At 36.1% G+C, this 22,289-nt stretch overlaps 2 protein-coding genes across 4 annotated transcripts; one reads left to right on the top strand and one right to left on the bottom strand.

Annotated features, from left to right (window-relative positions):
- Positions 1 to 384: 384 nt before the first annotated feature.
- Positions 385 to 10,662, top strand: LOC136856198 (uncharacterized). 2 transcript variants are annotated; one of them, XM_067133893.1, is made up of 8 exons: positions 385 to 494; positions 4,694 to 4,767; positions 5,378 to 5,527; positions 7,393 to 7,767; positions 7,998 to 8,473; positions 8,684 to 8,868; positions 9,473 to 9,658; positions 9,856 to 10,662. In XM_067133893.1, exons 1-8 carry the CDS (start codon positions 449 to 451, stop codon positions 10,059 to 10,061), a joined length of 1,698 nt encoding a protein of 565 aa, XP_066989994.1. In that variant the 5' UTR covers positions 385 to 448; the 3' UTR covers positions 10,062 to 10,662. The 2 variants fall into 2 exon arrangements, with proteins under 2 accessions (XP_066989994.1, XP_066989993.1); XM_067133892.1 differs by lacking the exon at positions 385 to 494 and adding an exon at positions 2,697 to 3,143.
- A 934-nt stretch (positions 10,663 to 11,596) lies between these two features.
- On the bottom strand, positions 11,597 to 19,132 carry LOC136856199 (membrane protein BRI3-like). 2 transcript variants are annotated; one of them, XM_067133895.1, is made up of 4 exons: positions 18,940 to 19,132; positions 16,092 to 16,194; positions 15,047 to 15,225; positions 11,597 to 14,358 (listed from the first exon to the last, which is right to left on the bottom strand). In XM_067133895.1, the coding sequence occupies exons 2-4, from the start codon at positions 16,141 to 16,143 to the stop codon at positions 14,227 to 14,229; spliced, it is 363 nt and encodes a 120-aa protein (XP_066989996.1). In that variant the 5' UTR covers positions 16,144 to 16,194; positions 18,940 to 19,132; the 3' UTR covers positions 11,597 to 14,226. The 2 variants fall into 2 exon arrangements, with proteins under 2 accessions (XP_066989996.1, XP_066989995.1); XM_067133894.1 differs by having other exon boundaries at positions 15,047 to 15,228; positions 18,940 to 19,127.
- Between the last annotated feature and the right edge of the window lie 3,157 nt (positions 19,133 to 22,289).

The raw sequence follows: 22,289 nt of genomic DNA, 5'->3' as shown, positions 1-22,289 counted from the left end.
AAAATTAGTAAAAGAATGTTTTACGGTAAACTTATGTTAATTTTTTAATGAAAATTGGTAAAATTAACCTTAAAAATGAAGATTTGGGTAGATTTATATATCATAAACTGAATTCATTTAACAATGATTATATTCTTGACAAAGGTTCGAATAATAGAATACATTTAAGTGCAAAATTATATTATAGATCAATATATATCAATCCTCACCAAAATGATTTATCATTTATATACGTCTTTCAAATCAATAATATATCTATTGCATCCCTGTATTGAGCTCTATTTTTTCAGGCTCCAAGAGAATTTTTTTTTACAATGATAAGATAACTTATCGAAAGAGATAAGGGGCATTTTCTGACACAAACAAGATAAGGGACAAAACAAAAAAGCCATTGAAATTGACAGCAATCCCCACCCTTTCTTCAGTGTTAAAAATCGGAAAGTACAAGATGGAACCTTTGCAGAGACAAGACAGTGATTTGCTCTTGGCAAATAGTAAGAATACACTTGTGTAAACCTGTGTAGATCTGTGTAAACCCTCGGAATTCGCCAATGTTTGTGTTTTGGGCTGCCAGAGGGCGCCAAGTTTTGTTAAGAGTTATTGAATGCAGGAACAACATTCTTCAGTCCATAATCATCACATTTTATGACCTTTTAGAAGAGTTAATATTATCAATTATTAACCAGATTTAGTGTCTAGCCAATTTTTTCTGACCAGTTCTAAATAATCTACAATTTTAAGGCAATTTTTCAATTACTTTTCAATACTTTAGGCATTGATCTTAATATTTTATCTTTGAAAAGAGTTAATATTATAACTTATTCACCAAATTCAGGGTCTAGGCAATGTTTTTTGGTTAATTCTAAATAATCTGTAGTCTTAAGGGAATTTTTCAACTACTTTTTAATACTTTACCTTTTAAAGGAGGTAATATTATCAATTATTAACCAAATTTAGTGTCTAGCCAATTTTTACTGGTCAGTTCTAAATAATCTACAATTTTAAGGCAATTTTTCAACTACTTTACAATACTTCAGGCATTGATCTCAGTTCATTTTTAATTTCTAAGTGTTTAACTGAAATGTAACATTGATTATGCGGTCGATTACAACTGTTCGTCACTGTACAGTTAGCTTATAAATCAATACAGTACGGTGCTGCAAAGTACAGTAGGATTCTGTTCCATCATATCCTTGACTGTAGGGCTGTGGACAGTTTCACTGTGCTCAAGAAAAGTCTTGGTGACTTGTGTTTTAGAAATTATCAACAAATAACACAAGCAAATCTGCTTCTAGCACCAAAATTAAGCGAGGGTCACATTCCTCGTTGTTTTAAAATTGTTTTGCTCTCTTTAGGGACAAATTTAGGTGTAAATTCTTTCACCATAGGCTTAATCAAGCACATATCAGGGAAATGTCAAATTTTCTCGTTGTTTTAAGATTTTTGTGCTCTTTTAGGGGACAAGGTTAGGTCTAAATTCTTTCACCATAGGCCTAATCAAGCACAAATCAAGTAAAAGGTCACATTACTTGTTGTCTTAAAGCTGTTTTATTCATTTGGGGACAAGGCTGGGTCTAAATTCTTTTACCATAGGCCTACAGAAGTGACCAGTTTATTGGCTATCCCAAATCAAGAAAAATGGAACAAAAGTAATTTTTTAGACACTGAAAAATGTCTCATTTAGAGACACAAACTCAAAACTAAGTCTCCATTTCAACTTATCCAAGAATAACTTCGTTCTAAAAGTTAATGTATATTCAAATTAATATCCCCTGGCCTTCCATTAATCACTCACTGAAAGAAATGAGAATGAAGTCACGTAAGAGAACCAACTTTGAATATTCAAAACGACTGAATTTGAAGTGTTTATGACGTAAAAGATAAAGTTTAACGGAAGAATTCGTGACTCACAAACGTACTGCGAAAAGTTTCTACAAGAATTTCGTTGCTGTAGGTGAGACTAAGATTCAAAATTAAATTAACTAATGAGGAATTAAACTAAATATACTAAAATATATTATAATTAATGTATTGTGAATAATTAAACTAAGAATTATGTGGACTAAATATATTAATATATGTATAAACTAATTTCAGATAAGGTGAAAATAACGCAAATATCACAATAAGGAAGGAGAGAGAGAGAGAGAGAGAGAGAGAGAGAGAGAGAGAGAGAGAGAGAGAGAGAGAGAGAGAGAGAGAGAGAGAGAGAGAGAGAGAGAGAGAGAGAGAGAGAGAGAGACTATTTATAAGTTTGTAGAAGTAAAATTTTTGAATGTTGATAACAACAGTCATGCATACGTGTGAGAGAGAGAGAGAGAGAGAGAGAGAGAGAGAGAGAGAGAGAGAGAGAGAGAGAGAGAGAGAGAGAGAGAGAGAGAGAGAGAGAGAGAGAGAGAGAGAGAGAGAGAGAGAGAAACGTTTAATCAGATTAGAGCTTCTTCATGTCACAACAAACACGATCAAAAACGAATATTGTATTGAGTTATCAGTCAAGACAAGATAATTCCGTAGATAATACGAGAAACATAACGCGAAATAACCCGGATTTCTTTTGTTTCATGATAAGGAAGTTCGTATACCGTCTTCGTTATCCGTATCCGGACATAAGACGCCCTGAGGACCCCCTCATATCGGCCCCTGGTCACCCTAGGGCCTAGGGCAATAAATTGACGCGCGCCGAAAACCCTGTCTTCAGTTCCCAAGAGTTGGTCTTTGTGAATAGTTTTGAATTTTTGAGATTTAAATTGATTTTTTGAGGGAATTTCTATGAATTTAGTTTAAATATCTATTTAAATATTCTTTAATTATTTAAATTTAGTTATTTAAAGCAGTTTTTGCTTCTCTATACGTTAAAAATATATATAAAAAAGTGACTACTCCGAAACTAACGCAGTGAACTTCAAAGTTTTGAAGGCGCGTTCTTCGCAACATTTAAGTGTCTTGGAAAATCTAAAATATATTTCATAAAAATCTTTCTAAAACTAATATATTTTACATAAATAATTTACGAAACGCTTAAAAAATGCTGGAGAAAAAGGAATCTTTCGACATGGAGGAGTTTACAGAACAGCTCAAAACTCTGTTCACAAATGGACGGTTCAAGAGACAAGTGAACTTGAGAAAAGTTATGGAGAGGTGGTGTAAGTCACTGAATATATATAACATGTGATTAATTTACATGAATTTAACATTTTTGTTAATTTACTAATACTAACATCAATTGTTTTTCAATAATTCTCACTGAGATACAATTCTGTGTATGTGGATTTACTGTGTTTATGAGTTTACTAATATTATGTCAAATGGTATTTTTAAAATTCCACTGAAATATAATCAATACAATTTTATAACAGCCATTGCAGAAAATACAGCAACAATAAATGTAATATATGCAGGAATTATATATATATATATATATATATATATATATATATATATATATATATATATATATATATATATATATATATATATATATATATATATATATATATATATAAATTAAAATAACAAAAAGCATAAAGTTTAATCCAACATTTTAACGTTCTTAAATGCTTTTGACTTGTATATATGTGTGCAACTTTAGTTTCATCACAATTTTATTATAATTCTTCAATTTTGGCTGTTTTTTTGTAATAATAGTGCTAATAACTACAGTGATAATGATTTTCTCAAATTGATATATATAAAACCACACCAAACTCTCAATTCAACTATCAAAACCAAACTGCCAATCCCATTAACAAAACCATCCACTCTGCAGACCTAAAAACCCTTTAAAATGTTTTAAAATGTTGCTAAAATCACGCCATTGCTCGTCAGTCTAAGCCCGAGCCACGTTTCTGTGCCATCAGATAACTCGTTACGTTTGTCCCCTGATAATTAATTGATAAAAACGATGATTCACCACAACACCTTTGTCAGCCGTTCAATTTGGCCAACCCTTATCTTATCTTGAGCCACCGAAGTTCATGTGAACTCTTATCTGAGTCCTTATCAGCAGGAATACGAATTTTCTTGAGCTCTAATGCGAGTACTGTGACAGAGTGTATTACAGGTTTTAATTCAATGGCTTGTGGAAACTAGTAAACTTTTTAGGCTTATGTTCTTCTTAAAACATTTGTCAAGCCGTAGAACTTTTTTTTTTACAGCTTCTGACTAAATTGTTATTAGGTCTATATTCTTCTTTAAACAATTTTCAAGCCGTAGAACTTTCTCACAGCTTCTGATTTCCCTGTTATGAGGTTAAGGATGGTATGTTGTCTCCTGTTGCGTTAAAATGCCTGCTTATACCTCTTGACTTGACTGCATCAACTTACTGCGTGGATATAAATCTTTATTACGTTTAAAACTAAGTTAGCTTTTGTTACTGATAAAGGGCATTGTACAAGTCTTCATTGCAACTCATAATCATATGACAATTTAAAGTATCTGATTGTTTTGAGCAAGATATATATACACTGAACACGTTTACATTACAAGAAAGTGTAAATTATACCTAAATATAAAATAAAATACCTCTTACATAGATTTCTCATTCTTCTATTTAGCCTTTCATACTAAAATATCAAGCAATGGGGTCTAAAAGTTAAGTATATCGCTCTTATGAGAAACCTTACTTACAAAAAAAAACTCAAAAGATGCCATTAACTTAAATGCAATTTTCAGAGCTACTAACTTTCTTTTCCAGATCAAGGGTTCCTCAACAAAATTCCACTGGAGGATTTGCCTAAAATGATATTCCTGGCTGTCAATCCAAATAGGGTAAGGATTGTATAGTATTTAGACTAAGAGAAAAAAATCTCAATTGAAATATAAATTTTATAATATTCACTTCTATAAATCTTCATGTATTGAAGCCATCAAGTCTTGGTTCATACTTGTATGGTACTTGAAATTTATGGTTTTTTACACCACTCCTTAGGCCTACCATTCCTTTACAGTACAAACATATGATAAATTTACAGTAAATAAACAGTACCATTGCACTGCCTATCATGTCTTGTACCACGAGGTTTAAGGTTTCGTACCCCTTGGGGGCGCAGGTACCCCAAGTTAAGAGCCACTGCGTTAAATGAACACATCTTTAGCCACCCTTGCACAACCTGATGCTGTGGAAACATTACTACATTAACCTAGACTAACCAAACTCAGAAGTGGCTTCCCCTTACTATTCTAGTATTTGAATGGCCTCGTCTTAAAATCAGTCTAATGTGAGACTGTTAAATTGATCCACAAGATTTTAGACAAGACCTGAATAAGCTAAGAAAGCTACAGCAATGAAAAAATTCATCTGTTAAGTCTATTGATTCATAAACACAACCTCTTTTATCACCAGATAAGCCTAAACATTTACATAATTCTCCTCTGCCAGGCCGAGGGGAGCGAAAAACACAGGCCCGCGTCCCGTCCCAGCGAGTTCGTGGACGGCGGTGCCATGGGGGTTGGCACCATGGTGGGCAGGGGCGAGCTGACCCTCGAAGTCAAGGTCGATTCTATAACAAGGAGTCTGGAAAAACTTGAGGTGAGTGGGGATTCTCTTTAAGGGTCACTAACTTGATGAATAACTCCTATATCTTGTTAACTTACCCCTTATTCTATAATCTCTTCCATTGTATTACTTTTATTCTGTATTTTTTATGCCTTTGTTTATGAAATTATCTATTTTACCTGTCTACAGCTTTGATTTATCTTGTACAAAGAGAATTTAAGACAACCAACTCCCTATTTGAACTAGGAAATGAAAAATAGCAGTCCCTTGCCAATGGGAACAGCCTATTAATCCCTAGACTTTGCACCACCTAAGTTTACTTTCACAAACACAAGCATGTAATTAGCATAGATGACTAAATTCTCCGTGCCAAGAGAATGCTATCCCAGGGATTAATACAAAAGTACAAATATCTGAACTGGCATACACATATGGGCAGCCTGGGACAAGCATATGGCAATTTTGCACCATGCTGACAAAAGTATTTTATGATACCTTAACATAAACGCCTGTATTAGCCAGGCACACAATTGTTTCATACCGCACTGTAATTCTCTTGGAATTGTGATAAAGTGTCAGTTACCCCGAATTACGCGGAACTCCTGCAGACACTATCGTTATCTTGTTCAATCTTTTATCAAGTGAATTCATTTGATAATATATTCATACGACACTGAATATATGATATCACATTCTCATGGAATATTTTCCCTAAAATCTATAGGCCAGACAAGAGATTAAATACCATAATTATAAGTATTCCTAAGTACATGAAGTTAGGTCTGAACCTACATAACACTAGCTGTATATTAACTAGTACGCTATCATTAACAACAATAAGACAAAATTACATTACCATGATAATCCCAAGTCAATTTATGCACCTTTAAATTAAATAAAGTCAAATTCTTCAGTAATACACACACCAACACAATGGTCAATTAGCCTGTACTGAAATATAGCCTACTCCAACTTCCTATTGTATTGTTTACCTTCCTGCCAAGGACAAGAAAGCATGGAAGTGATACTATTACCATTTTGTGACCTGAGAGTCCTTGGGAAAAGTACACTTTCAGAGAAGTGAAAAACAGTATTTTTTTTAACAATTTTTGGGGATTTTTTTCTGTAGGCTTTGTATATTCAATCATTGTTGTCATTATCATTATTTCTAATGGGTTTGTGACCATTATCTGCCCATTTAATTCAAGCCATACTTGGTACATTAGTGGGTAAATGATTCTTCACTTTTACTTTTGTAGTTTGTAGTTATCATTTTTTTTATTTCTTTAAGAGAATGGTGGAATCTCTCTCATTCAAATTTTTCCTTGTAAATAATGCTTAAATCTAATGTATGTACTGAATTTGTAAGATTTCATACTTTATCTTATTTCTGGGAAGAAAGCAACTCTTAATTTTTATTCATTATCAAAGCACAATGAAACAGCTCAAAGGATAACAATGTATTTTGGGGGAACAAAAGTTTTATCTTTGTCACAGCTCTTAATTTTTATATCCCTCTCTCATGCTTCTTCTACAAGACTATATTATTGTTATTATTATTACAATTGGACTGATTATTTATCCAGGTATTTATGTCACTGGCAGTTTTCTTAAAGTTAGTTGTTGACACAAAGTTATTTATCACCGTTGTATATAAAAATTTCTTCTTGAACCTGAAGAGTAAGGTAAATGAATATCTTAAAATATCATGACAGCCAGGTGGAAATATGGCGGCTTTACTCTTAGAAGAATATTAAATTCCCTCGTTCAACATTTGTACTGCTAACCCTTCTACCAGTCAATAAACAATATGGCATTATACTGTATAAGCAACATCACCAAACCTACATCTGATCTTCACATCAGTTAAAACTAACTTGTTTCTTTCATGCAAACAGCAAGTTTTGCAAATGAAGTCTCTGACCCCACTACTGCGAGAAATGCAGCTCCGCCTCCTCAAGCTAAGCGCCTGCGAAAAGTCGATAAGCACCGGACCGAGCACGCTCGAGAGCAACTTCTCCGACACGGACGAGAAACTCGACGACGAGGACGAAGAGATCCTCGCGTTCACAGAGATATTCGAGATGTTCGGGCATTCCATCCCGGAGCAGATCAAGAGCCTGTACGGGATGATCATCTCGCAGAAGAAGATTCCCGTGCGGCAAGGGACCACCGGCTACGACAAGAAATCATTCTTCGTTTACGCGGAAAACAAGATCATCATGAAGATTTGCGATGACCTGACTCCGAAAGACGTCTACCACATGTACCAGGTATGTTTTTGGTGGCTTTTCATGCGGAGTTGGAATGTGCGTCACATGATTCCCGCATTCGATGTTAAATTATCAAAATGGATATGTTTTCACTCAAGTACATTTCCATGATACAGGTATTAAATATACCTTCCAAAAAGTAGCATAGGTCTAAAATGCTTTTTGTTAATAGACTTTTCGTTAATGCGACTCATCTGTCATTGCAATCCGTCCCCCTCACGATGCCCCAGGTTCTGCGCGAGTCGGAGGACGTCAAGGGTGACGACGACGCGAAGAGGATTCTGACGCAGCGCATTGATCTCAAGCCGCTGGAGAAGGTTGCGGGCCTCAAGGACGCAGCCTTCTACTACCTGATCCTTCTCATGATGCACAAGAAAATGCTGAACCGCCTCTACACGCACAAACTCATCTTCATCTTCGAGCAGCTGAAGGAGATGGCGCGCAACGACAGGAAGAGCAACCCCAAGCTGGATCTCATTCTGAATGTCCTGGACAGATACCCCATCGCCTCGCGTCCTCCCGGCCTCTGCCTCATATTCACGGTGAACGAAGGACGCGATGGGGCCCAGAAGGACGTCCTCAGGGTCAAGGAGCTGTTCGAGAAGACCTACAAGTACGACGTGTTCACCAAAATTGACCCGACGGCCGAGGACATCAAGTCCATCGTCAATAAGTTGAAGCATGCAAGAAACAAGTTCTATGACAGGTAAGCGAAGTCCCCTTCATGTTATTGCAAAGAACGTCTCACTGGTACACTTAACATACAGTAAACACAGTTTTGGGCCATCTACTTTGGATGTTCATCCAAAGTACAGGCCACTGTGATTGAAAATTCTTGAAATATCAATACAAGACCTCTAAGATAATTAATACACCAGTACACGCTTTGAAGATTAACACTTATTCTGCCCAACAGCTTGGTAGTTTTCTTCATGGGCCACGGGGACAAGACGTACCTCACCCTAAAAGACAGCTGCATTCACAGAAGGCGCGAATTCATCGACCCCTTCATACAGATCGAGTGGTTTTTCAAGAAACCCAAACTGTTCTTCATCCAGGCTTGCTCTGTCAAGAAGGAGAAGACGAGAGTCTCTTCTACATGTAAGTATTTCTGAAAGTCATCTTTTACAAAAATCCACGAAATAAGTTTGTATTAATACGCAAAGAAAAAAGATGCCTTTTGATTTTTTGACGAATTTATCCTGCTCATTTCCGGAACAGCGCAAATGACAATTCTCAAAATTCATATGGGACAGAAAAATTAAAAGATCTGTAACTGATAATTACAGGATGATTATAGCTATAACTGTTGCAAGTAGTACTGGCCCAGCCTTGCCTAGGTAGAGATAAATTCAGGAGGTTATATTACCTGATAAAATCTCACAAGGTCATAGACATTGCTTTTCCTTATCTTTACTGCGAGCTAGATTCACTCTTCCATATTGTTACACTTGTCAGTCGAGAGTAGAAAAATCATTTTAAAATATAAATGTTCTTGCCTGACATGGGATAATCCTCAGTTAATGTTTTGCTTCTGATTTATGGAGACTTCTTAACTCTTGTTTTTCAAGTAGCTTTGATAGAGGGAACAGATTTCACAGAGCCTGATTTTCACTTTAATAAAACTCCCTGGGGGGTCCCTGTTCATTACTGAACAGCATACGTAAGGCTGAACTACTAGCAACTGAACAACCTTACGTTACAGCAAAAGATCTGGACGCAAAGGGCGTTCCCACCCAAACTGACTCGGCAGGATGGAGAGCCTCGGCCGGCCCAGAGTGGCAGGAGAAGTACGCGGACTACACGGAAATCAGCAACATCAACACTTACGCGGACACGCTGATATCCTACGCGACGATGTGGTACCAGTACGCCTCGAGGGGGAACGAAGGTATGGTCAAGTTGACCTCGAGTTTCAGAGCTAAAATAACGGCACTTCGAAATACAATATTACCTGTATGGCTGGATTAACGAGGACATTTCAATTAAAACCTGAAAGTTCTAAGCATCATACAGTTGTTTTACCTTAATTTTTAAAGCTGAATGTTAAAAAAATATTCTAAGTAAATCTCCACCAATTCTTCACAGGATCTCTGTACATAGACACGCTGGTCGACCAGCTCAAGATGCACGGGCACACGGAGAGCATCGAGAACGTGCTACGTAGGGTCCACTACAACGTCAACACAGTGTGCCTGCTGCACAACGAGTCCGGCGAGGAAATACTCTGGAGGCAGGCCCCGTACTTCGAGTCATCCCTCTTGAAAGAATTCAGATTTAACTCGCCAGAGTAGTCGAGAGGTGCCGAGTGCCAAGAAGGGGGGAAACAGATCTTGAGGGGTAACTTTAAGAGATGATATCACACTCGGCGTTTTTGCAACGTTACTTCAAACGATTGGCTTTAGAGCAGCAATTGACAGGAAACAGCAAAAATCTAAGCAACATTAACTTGAAAACTGATACAGGACAAGCATATAAAATCCATTTGAAGTTTTCCAACTTTAAAACGACGACCTCTTTCCTCAGAACCATTTAAATCATCTCTGAAGTGTCTTTCATCGACCTCACTTTCACCAAAACATTAAAAGCATTTTTTAATCAATAGTTGTATGCGCAGCATTAAACCTGGATGGAGTTCAACACATTTTAAATATTTCTGAATCAAACCTGTAAATATTTTTAAACATTAAAACATATTAATAGGTTATTTAAGTGTGTGACTGACTTGGGAGAAAATTACATGTACATTTTGAATATTATCATGATCATTTTAGTAGATATTAGAGATTTACTAGTGTATAAGATATTACTTGGAGAATGACACCCTATGTATATAATCATTATTAGTCTAGTATAGCAATGATGAGTGAAATAAAAGTATTTTTCTACATTTAAGTCATTTGTATCATTCAAAAGATTACCTGAGATATAGTTTTAAAGTTACAATTTGTGGTGAAAATAACCTTAAAATCAACATACAAGTTAGCATCGCAAACAAGTCGAATCTTCCATGCAACAAACTTCAAATAACTATCGAACACCATCTGCAATATGGCGAGATGTGGATGCTATTGGCCAGCTACGTTGTGCCTCTTCAAATTTAACAGAGCTCCAACTTCTTTAACTACTGTCCAATTTTCCCTCACTCTTCACCTGTCAAACATGAAGGAGGTCCTTCGCAAAAATCAACCCTGTTGTCTGGTTAAACTACCCTGCAATATTTGTAACAGTGTATAAACTACCTCATTTGTAGTAGCATACAACCATTCCGTTACCGTACCGTTTTAGGGAGGAAAATGTCAACTTCATCATCAATTCAATGAACGGTTTATGAGCTACTTAATTTAATCCAATTATCATTACTCTTACATAAACTCATCCCCTTCACGGGACTAGACGTGAAATGAATACTTTCCACTCTATTGTCTTGTATAAGTTCTAATCTACCTCTTCGTTCCTGCTACTTGCATATCTACTAATTTAGTGCTTTTCTGACAACCCGCTCCTCACACATTCTCACTACGTGTCGGGACCGTCTCGGTTGAACGCAGACTAAGGAAACGCTACTTGCGTTCTTGAAGAACATTCGCCGGAGTAGAATGAACTTTACAAAAGTAGTAAATATAAAACTTGCCTGAAAAACTAAAAGGAATAGTGTTTAAATTACTGAAACCTGTCATGGAGAAACATTGTTTCTTAAACAGTGGCTGCCTTAACCACTGTACAATTCCTGTCATATGAAATACAATTCTAAAGACATACAATCTCATTTAACTTTACAGAATTTAAACCGTACGAGGTCTTGACCCTGGGGAAAGAAAAGCAAGGCTGTAACTAGACATGTATTTTATAAAATATCACAAAATTTACATAGTCTTTCATGGCATTTGTTAAAAGAGTGAAATGAGCAGACTACAAAACATCTCCAAGTCAAACAACGCCACATAATAACAGTAAGGTCATGTAATCAAGAGAGAATAACTTCTGTAGTTACATTATCCGACCTACAATTACAGCAATACAGTAATGCATTCAACGACGAAGTGTTTTTGCAGGTTTATACATTTGTAAGAAGTACCTTTAACACCAGGGTTTATTTTAATAGATTGCTTTTCAGTTTAACAATCAAAAGAAAAATCATCTTGCAATTTATCCCAACACCTTCTTTAATTTCCGGTGTCACTGAAGAGAATTTTCCACCGTTTAAAGGAAGTATTTTAATCATTAAAAATCAGGGTTTATTACATTGTACTGAAATGCAGTTTACCGTTCTTGCAAGAAAAATGACACTGAAAAACAAAGCTAAACAAACGAGTACGGTAAGAACCCACGAGAGCCAGCGACGACATCATTCTTCTTCCCGAACAACACACCAGGAAACTGAGGCTTGGCAAATGGCGAGAATCATGGCAGAGAGGTCTTTCCAACAGGCTGATTTTAAATGCGGACGCAGACCAAGAAATGTAGCACCATATAACAGTAACCGATAAAAATACACCACACAAATCTGCTCGGAGCGACGACAACCAAACCCTGGCATAAGCTACAACCGATTCTTTAATTTACTGAACCATGAATTCAACCTACAGGTCTGAATTGTCAGGGAAACTCCTTTACTGTAACCGTAATGAATTTACGGTATAGCCCAATCTGCCGACTTCGCGAACATATTCATAAAGTATTCATCGCAGTAATTATGCAACTGTTATCTTCCACACAACCTTTAGCCTTTCCAAATGATAATTCTTTACAAGATATATAAAATACAATCAAATGATCATATGTTTGACCTTGAACAAAACTACACAGGTGGTATCCTTCTAAATTCGAATATGCATATATAAAACACTTAGGCAAACACTGACAGTGTTAACTTTGAAGTATGAACAACAATTTTCACTTGACACGTAAGCGCAATTTACAGACGAAGAAACGACTGAACTGAAAATTGTGACATGAAAAAAAAAAAAAGTAGCAATTCAAAACTGGCTTCTATTCTCTGTAAAATAAGCAAGTTTGATTACATGCTGTGGTATTTTGCATAGATGAGCAACCCTTTCCCACACTGAGTGAATATGAGAAAAACCTTCGCTACAAATAATCTGTGATGCGATACTAAAGTTCGTTCATCTCGATAGCTGCTTCGTGTACTGAAAATCTAGGTCGACGTACGTCAACCGTAAACTATCCTGGAATAACCAGCTGACTGAATATGCAACCTTGACTACTGGAAGTCGCAGCAGACTCGATTCCTACGTGCAGATACTTAAGGTACCTCTCTCTCTCTAGGCGTGGAATCTAAATACAACGCAACAGAATCCAGCAATGAAACAAATTCGACACAGGACGCAGAATTCCGACACCATTGAAAACTACAGTTTCTAATCGGTAAAATTAAATACTTCAGTCACTGTCGTTCTTCTACGAATCACCGTACTGATAAAAAGGAATAAGTTTTCTTCAGTCTATTGTAAAAGTCTCTAAAATCAACGTATCACTTTCCGAGGAATATTGCAAATGTCAACTATTGCTTGTTGTCTAATTACTCCGTACCAAAACCGTATATACCAAGCTACTTGAACAATTACAAAAATAATCTGGCCTTAAGCACTGAACCGTGGCCTACAACTACAATCACAAGCTACAACAGTTTTCTACAATATGAAAAAAGGGAATTCAAATAATGGAAAACAGATTACCATAGGAAATTTTAAGTGAGGCATTTTCTTACTACTACAACGGGGATAAGATGAGGCATTAACTGTCATACAAAGCACGGTAGTTTTCCACTTGGGTAAGATTCAGGAAATATGTCTACTTGTGATCAACCTTCATTTATATATTGCTTCAACCTTAAAAATTAACTCGTAACACACACACACATACGTACACACATACACATACACACAAAGGAACAAAATATAAGGCTTAAAAAAAAACTAAGACACGGTATTTCAAGCCCACAAACAAATATGAACGTAGATATTCCAAAAATATACAAAAACATAATGCAATACTATATATATGTGAATAGAGAACAGTATATATATATTTAAATCAAGCCCTCAAAGATCCATTTCAACGCAAAGGGGTCAGCTGCCCGATTCTTCGAAAGATCAGGACGTCTGCAGGAATCGGAAAAGTTCTTTGAGGGCTCATGTTGTTTATGTCATTTCCATCGTTACAAAACTCAAAATCTTTCCAAATTCCAACACCCACGAATAAAGCAAATATATCTTATGGTAACGTCCACGGCGACCGGGAACTGACGGAGCATAGTGAATGAATAAATGAATCTACCGCCCCTATTTACGCCTTGACGGAATCTTCCTCACACATTGTGCTTGCTAAAATATCTGTATTTACCATGCATATATATCATATACTCTTATACAAAACGTATATTTCAGACTGCAGTCTCATCTACTCTACGCATCCGCCTCGTGGGGCCAAGCCAGGCTACGAAAAGACGGCGCCGCAGTTGCTGCATCGCCGTTCACGCATGGCCAGGCAACAGAGAATGCCGATGGGGAAGAACCAGAAAGCGCAGCAGAGTCCGGCCAGTGTGAAGTCTTCGTTGAGGACGCCGACCTGTAAATACGACGACGATGATTAGCCTGGAACACAATCTCCGTCGCTAAAAATCTCACAATGACGTGATTAAATTGTCATTCATTAAAATCCATAATTGTATTACAGTATTGGTAAAAGTTAAACGTTTTAAACAGACTGTTTATATGAATTTTCATAAAATTTATTATTTGGGTACCTATCTACTGTTAAAGATAACTTATATCCGCTCGCCTATTGGCAAGATTCATCCCAAACAAATTATATTAAATGATAATGATAGAGACTGCATCAGTTATTTGCAATACAGATTTACAATCTCTCATCCGTAATCCTGACAACCAAAAAGCTCTAAAGACCAAAATATTTTTCGAAGGAAAGCACCCATCTGCAAAAGTCAAGCAGTACAACTAAAAATGAAACTTCTGCTTACTGTATCCAAATATGGTACAGTACATTACATGTATTGCCATCATATTGATCTACGGTAACCTTCAGCAAAACTTTGGTAATTCAGTCGAGTGATTATGGGACCAATTGTTCAACTCGGTTCGTTTATGGTAAACTAATCTGCAAGCATAACGTAAAAGGAAGGTCGATCATCAGTCCAAAAGACTATTGGCAGAACATCTCTTTCCAATTCATATATACGACGAAATACAAAACCAGATAAAAAGAGACAAAAATGAAAAACTAACGAGACACTCACTCTACACGCTGGACAACCTCCCACAATGATCACGTCGGTGGCATGCACGGGCTGGACGACCACGGGAATGCTACCGTACGTGGTATGCTGACTCACGAAGGTGGTGCTGCTTGTGGGAGCCGTTGCGGTGAAGCCGACAGGAGGGGGAGGGGGTGTTGGCTGGTACGGGGGTGGAGGACCTGCTGTAAGGATTGATGTGTCACTTGACTTGAACGGAGCGATTTGAAATTAATTGCTAAAACGTTGTTAAATTTAAGCATTTGATACATTTGACAATATGAAGTTTTCCTACCATAAATGATAAATCTTTCAGGTTGTAATAACAGTAATACCTCAGCACTAAAAGGAAAATTGAGAGTAAAAGGTTACAAAGACGTAAAAGAAGGAAAACCTTGCAGTTGCACAATGAAATAATTGTTAGAAGGTGGAAAGTAAGATGGACGAGACAAAATATGAATGGAGGTACAGTAAAAGGAACGAAAAGGGTTGCAGCTAGGGGCCGACACTGCAACTACGCACACTTATTAAACACCCGACCAAGCGAATTGTAGGCACTGGTACATGTAAATCGTGCAGAAAGAATCGTGTTATGTATCTGAAAGCTTTGTCTCCTCGCTAATAAGCTGTACTTAACATTATTCCTGGTACCTGTAACGAGTACAAGTTATTGGTCAACGCTGATTTTGAACAAATACTGATATCAAGCGTAATGAACTTGCAGCATTTGTGACTGGTAAGCTAACTGATTGGCTGTTCTACAATTTAGTCCTACCACAGAACAGTACATTAGTGTCTCAAATATAAAATTTACAAAACTATTTATACCTTCATACACAAATTGCAGTATGTTAATCTTTGACAATCAATGTGAAAAACGCAATCTTTCAAATAGCATACATTTGGAACGGTCTCTTAAATATAAGAGATAAATAAAATTGATAAAATGATACAAAAGATTATTGTGAAGTTTCTCATGCATTATATTCCACAAAAAAGGCAAGACAATTTATTTGCTGTCATTAAAACAAGTACCCTTTCGCCTTACCTGGCGGTCCATAGCCAACATTGGGGTTATAGGGAGGTGGTTTTTCGGCCATGTCGCTGAAGCGTTTTCAAGCTCGCCCAACTGCAAAATTGTATGGAAAGCCCTGAAAGAGAAAATGTAGTTTTATCATTTCTTATAATTGGTTTCGCAAACAACTTAAGATAGCCTGTGTACAACTGAATAATTCTCGTCCCTGATAATGCAATATTTTGGCCGTCAAGTTATGATTTAAACTTAAATGTTGATGAAAATTCTGGGCTTTGTCAATTTTGACGATCGTGTGTGTCTATTTGTACAGTCGACTCCTGGTATTTGCAGGGGATGCATAACGCAACGCCCCGTGAATAGCTAAAATCCACGAATACTTGACAACCTTCTAAAAACACTTATAACTACCTATTTTCATAGATCAAACACCAAAAACCAATCTAAAAATGCTTGTACCTGAATATTTTAATAGTTTTATAAAAAAAAAAATGCATTTCGTCACGAAAATATGAAAATATAGAGTAATTTGTGAATATTTCTCTAGGAAAAATACCACGAATAGGTGAATTTTCCACTAATAATGTGTACATATATTTCCACGGAGAGAAATCCGCGAATAGGCGCGGTCCACTGTAATACAGACGGCACTTCAATACTTTCTAGAACACTTATAGCTATAATAGCAATTCAAAGTAGTTCCTAACCCAATCTAACCTGCACTTTACACTCAACATTCAATGTAAGAGGTATATCTAAAACTGTATCACATGTAGGGTGGCGGCCTAGGGAAAATAGTCGTAATATGGTCGCTGATAAGTAGGGAAGTCCAATAAAGTGCGGAGTTAATTATATATATGTATAAATATAGCTTAATAATGCTTATCATTTATAAAAGGAAGTACAAACGCATAACGTCGTACAAGAGAAAGGACTTAACATTCGTCCGGGTGTGTCCCGGTGTGGCATTCGCCTCAACGCTAATTATTATTATTATTATTATTATTATTAAAAGGATAACATTCGCCTCAACGCTAATTATTACTATTATTATTAAAAAGGGGCCACTGACCTAAAATTTAAGCTTCCAAAGAATATGGTGTTCATTAGGAAGAAGTACAGGAAATGAAATTGAAATGACGCAAATATTAAACCTTCTTAAACCTTAAACGCACGAGACGAGACTCAACGTCCTGCGATCAGTAACGAAAGCGTAGGTCAAGGTAGGTTGGGCTGACTGCGGTCGAGCTCCGTGAATTTCAGGCCTAGCCTAACGGTTTTTTCAAATCGAGGAAAATGGAATATTTCTAAATTGATAGATTTTTCTTAACGTTAAAACATTACAAATGAGTTATACAGTTATATAGAATCATCCTGTAGCCTATATAATACAGATACGGGAATCCTATAGAATACTACAAAAATACTAAATGATAAATTAATCCTGAAAAAAATAGTTAATAAGACAATATTTATTTAATATTATTCTAAATGAAGTAAATAGTTCTATAGAATATTCCTGTAGCCTATATAAAGCACAGGTATATATACCTATAGGAAATCTATAAAATACTACAAGAATCCTAAAAAAATATATTAATTTAAAAAAATACAAATGTGGCATATATATAGGGTGTGTATATATTCTAAATGATGCATATAGTTATGGAGAATAATCCTGTAGCCAATGTAATCCTATAAAATCCTGAAAATCCTTAAAATTCCTACAAAAAATCCTACAAAAAATACGAATATACCTATAGCCTACCCTATATAAATATTTGTGTATCTATTACTGATGACGTATACAGCATTTAGACCAATCCTATTGCCTATATAATCCTACAAAATCCTAAATAATCCTATTAAATCCTACAGAAAATCACCCCAAAATAAAACATACCTAACCTACATAGACATTTCTATTGCTAATGACGTATGTAGCATTACAGACCAATCCCATTGCCTATATAATCCTACGAAATCCTAAATAATCCTAGTAAATCCTACAAAACAAAACATACCTATAGGCTACCCTACATATAAATGTATCTATTCCTAACGACGTATATATCTTTCTAGACCAATCCCATCGCCTATATAATCCTACAAAATCCTAAATAACCTCACAAAATCCTACAAAAAAATCCTACTAACACAAACCACACCTATAGGCTACCCTACATATAAATGTATCTATTCCTAATATATCTTTCTAGACCAATCCCATCGTCTATATAATCCTACAAAATCCTAAATAACCTCACAAAATCCTACAAAAAAATCCTACTAACACAAACCATACCTATAGGCTACCCTACATATAAATGTATCTATTCCTAATATATCTTTCTAGACCAATCCCATCGCCTATATAATCCTACAAAATCCTAAATAACCTCACAAAATCCTACAAAAAAATCCTACTAACACAAACCACACCTATAGGCTACCCTACATATAAATGTATCTATTCCTAATATATCTTTCTAGACCAATCCCTATATAACCTACGCCTAAATAATAATCCTACAAAAAATCCACAATAATCCTATTCCTAATAATCTTTCTAGACAATCCCACCGCCTAAAAATCCTACAAAACCACAAAATCACCCCAAAAAAACATACAATAACCAAAAACATAAGTATATCTATTACTAAAGACGTATAAACCCTTACAGACCAATCCCACTGCCTATACAATCCTACAAAATGCTAAATAATCCTAACAAATCCTACAAAAATCCTACCACAGCAAACTCACCCCCCCAAAAAATAAAAAGGGAAGATCAGCTGATCGCTGTCACTAAGGGGCCACCGTCGACCTCCATATTAAAACGAGGTCAAAGGTCAATAATTACCCTTATCTGTCCGCCTGACCTCCGCGATTCCACTGCCGTAATGTTATTCCTTCACTCCGTCGACGTAATTACGCAGGGGGCGACTCCCATGACGTTAATACGTCATGTGATTGTGAGCTGGTGTGGGGAATGATGACGCTGGGCGGCTTATCTCGCGGGCGTTGGGGACCGAGGCTGTGACGTCATTGTGTATGGGGGGGTTTTTGGGGAAGAAGAAGAGTGGTGAAGGGGGGTTTTTTGGGGTGTTTTTATGTATTGTGTAATGTATATATGTATTTTGTACTTTTTATACTTTAAATTTTGTGGTTTTTAAAGTACAGTGGGCGGGTTATCTCGCGGGCGTTGGGGACCGAGGCTGTGACGTCATTGTGTATGGGGGGTTTTAGGGAAGAAGAAGAGTGATGAAGGTTTTTTTGGGGTGTTTTTTAATATATATTATGTAATGCATATGTATTTTACACTTTTTATACTTTAAATTTTGTGATTTTTATATTACGGTGGGCGACTTATCTCGCGGGCCTTCTGGACCGAGGCTGTGACGTCATCGTGTATGGGGATATTGGGGAAGAAGAAGAGTAATAAAGGAGGCTTTTGGGTGTTTTTTATATATTATATATATATATATATATTTTATACTTTAAATTGTGTAATTTATACACATCCCACAATTCAAACAGTTTTAGTTTGGGGACCGAGGCTCTGACGTCATCATGGGGGACCTTGAGGAAGAAGAGTCAAGGAGGTTTTTTGGGGGGGGTGTTTTTATATATATTTTACGTAATTTAGATGTTTTATACATAAAATATAACCTAAATATGGTTTTAAATGTTTTAGTTAAGTTTGAAAGTGGTTTGGTTATTGTTGCCTTAAAGAGTTGTTGCTCTGACATCGTAAGGTTTCTGGGAAAGAAGAAAAATGGAGGTGTTTTTATATGTATTATGTGATTTATGTTTATTTTACACTTTAAATTGTTTAATCTATATATATTTCATAAATTAAGTTGTTTTAATTTGGTCTGAAAGGAGTTTTGGTGTTGTTTTTTGGTGAATCATTGTTGCTCTGACGTCCTCGATAAGATGAAAAGTGGTGTAACTCTCTGGGAAACAAGAAGATGAAAAATGGTTGTTTTTTCGGGTGAAATTTTAATATATTATTATTTATATATATATATAAATTATATATAAATAACAATGCAATGAATTGTTGTGTTTTCTCTTGTTGATTGTTGTAATAATTTTGTTTACGGAAATTTTTTTAGGTTCATATATATATATATATATATATATATATATATATATATATATATATATATATATATATATATATATATATTATTCTTCATAATTCGTATTTTATGTATTAATTAATAGAAGTTTAGGTTATAAACTGTTGGTGCTTTGAAGAAATAGTCTTTTAGATTAGTTTTTTGTTTATATAATTTAAATTGCATTTTGGTTTCGTATGCAAGGAGTTTGGTTATTAATTTAATATTTAAATCGCTATGTTTTTGTAACTGAATTGTTTACGAGCCTCAGTTAACTGCTGCTTATTTATCAATTCACTGGATGGATAAATAAATAGGCCTATGTATACTACTTACAGCTCTTCTTCCCATTACTTGCGAGATTCTCTCATAATTTTTTCATGATAATCATTCGATTTATTTACCTTTTTCCTTCGTCTTAATCCAGAGTTCTTTTTTTATGATGCCTTGTTTTAATTATTAGTTTCTCAATTAAAATCGTACTTTATGCAAACGTGGCACTAAAATTGACTTTTAGACCAGTTTGGCCCATATACGTTAAAAATTCTTTGTAATTTTGTGTCAAATGGTATATTTGGAGAGTTCGGGCCTATTTGCATAATTGAATCATTCATATTTTGAAGAACAATTGCTTGTGGTTGGAATAAATAAAAAACTTCATAGGTCTACAGTATGCTTACGTCCGAGGTCAACCTGTGCACGTGGTTGGTTTGACCTAAATCTTAGACCCCATACGTTGAGTGGTTAGCAAACTCCCAGCATATATTGTTAAAAGTGCAGGACAGATTCTCATAAATTTTAACAAGATAAAGGGCATTTTGTGTCAAGAATCACTTACTGTCATTCATCAACAGGTTTAACATTTAACCCAAAATGGCTGGTCTTACCCACCTACAGACTACTGAAACCAGTACTCTTGGTTTTGTCAGTGTATGGTTTCTCTTTTTCCTATTGTTAACCTCACAATTATTTGTTAAACATATTCTACCAGTTCTATATGGTTTGTCCTTGGCTATGATATAATGTCTCCATCTTTCCACTTGTACGTCTAATACTTAACATTCTGAGCACCAAAGTTCCCTTCTCCAGGTCAATGTCTTCGTTTGTCCTTTCGCCGCGATTTCTTCCGAGTTTTTATAATGTCTGCCATCTTACTTTTTTGTGAGACGCCATTTCTCTGAGCGACTACTCTCTTCTTACGTCTGCAAGAGAGGCGCCTCTTTACTTTAGGTAAGGCCCAATGACCTCATGTACCAATCTGGAAGCCTTCGTACGAACTCCAAGGTCAATGCCGTAATCTGTCCTTCTGCCCATCCACATAAAGAGCTTGTAATTCTCTTCCTTTTTGAATCATTAAACCTTTCCAAAGAAAGATTTGAGATTGCTATTGCAAGCCAAATTGTCAAGACACAATCGAGATTGTTACGGTCACAGCAGACACATTGGGTACAATAAAACATTGCAAAACCTGGTTTAACATTTTATTAGTACATATTACACATACCTACTTGTTCTGGGTAGAGCATGACATTACAATTGCAACATTTTTTGCCTTGCACTATATAAAAATACTTCTGTTCACAGAACATCTTCAAATATGTACATACGACAAGATCGATCGATAGCGGTGTGATAGTGAGTACGAGTCCGGGGCGCAGGATTTTCAAATCTTAAAACGTATGAGCTGCTGAGGGCCTTACTAGTATGCAACCCATGGAATGCATATAATGCCGTATCACAAATGGTGTGTGGGGGGATTCGGGGAAGCGATAAAAAGTAAAGACGAGAAGTTTAACCCTCGTCGTGCTGAATAAAAGAAAGGAGAGTAAGACAGTCACTCGGTCCTGGTTTTGTCTCGTACGTGCGAGATTTCTACCGACCTCCCGTCTTCCAAGAGTTCCACGTCGACGTTCGGAACGCGCCGGCCTTCGGAGTCTGGCGTATCACAGCTCAACCAAGAGACGACTGGTGAGAACTCGCGCGCGCGACGAAAAGAAAAAATCAAATCTCTCGCACATTAAGGCACACTAACCTATAAGCATGACGTGCAAAGATAAAGTCGATAATATTTCCTATTTCCTTTCGA

Source organism: Macrobrachium rosenbergii, chromosome 34 (assembly GCF_040412425.1).
Source record: "Macrobrachium rosenbergii isolate ZJJX-2024 chromosome 34, ASM4041242v1, whole genome shotgun sequence".
NCBI classification, from domain to species: Eukaryota; Metazoa; Arthropoda; class Malacostraca; order Decapoda; family Palaemonidae; genus Macrobrachium; species Macrobrachium rosenbergii.
The sequence above is the reverse complement of the archived record's forward strand: the minus strand, read 5'-3'. Positions and strand labels throughout refer to the sequence as shown.

Coding starts and splice junctions, on each gene's coding strand:
- LOC136856198 (XM_067133892.1), top strand. CDS start 3,026: ATGCTGGAGAAAAAGGAATCTTTCGACATGGAGGAGTTTACAGAACAG. Junction 5,528..7,392: donor GGAGTCTGGAAAAACTTGAG/GTGAGTGGGGAT, acceptor TCATGCAAACAG/CAAGTTTTGCAAATGAAGTC. Junction 8,474..8,683: donor AGAAACAAGTTCTATGACAG/GTAAGCGAAGTC, acceptor TCTGCCCAACAG/CTTGGTAGTTTTCTTCATGG.
- LOC136856199 (XM_067133894.1), bottom strand. CDS start 16,143: ATGGCCGAAAAACCACCTCCCTATAACCCCAATGTTGGCTATGGACCG. Junction 15,229..16,091: donor TGTTGGCTATGGACCGCCAG/GTAAGGCGAAAG, acceptor CAATCCTTACAG/CAGGTCCTCCACCCCCGTAC. Junction 14,359..15,046: donor GAGGTTGTCCAGCGTGTAGA/GTGAGTGTCTCG, acceptor TCGTATTTACAG/GTCGGCGTCCTCAACGAAGA.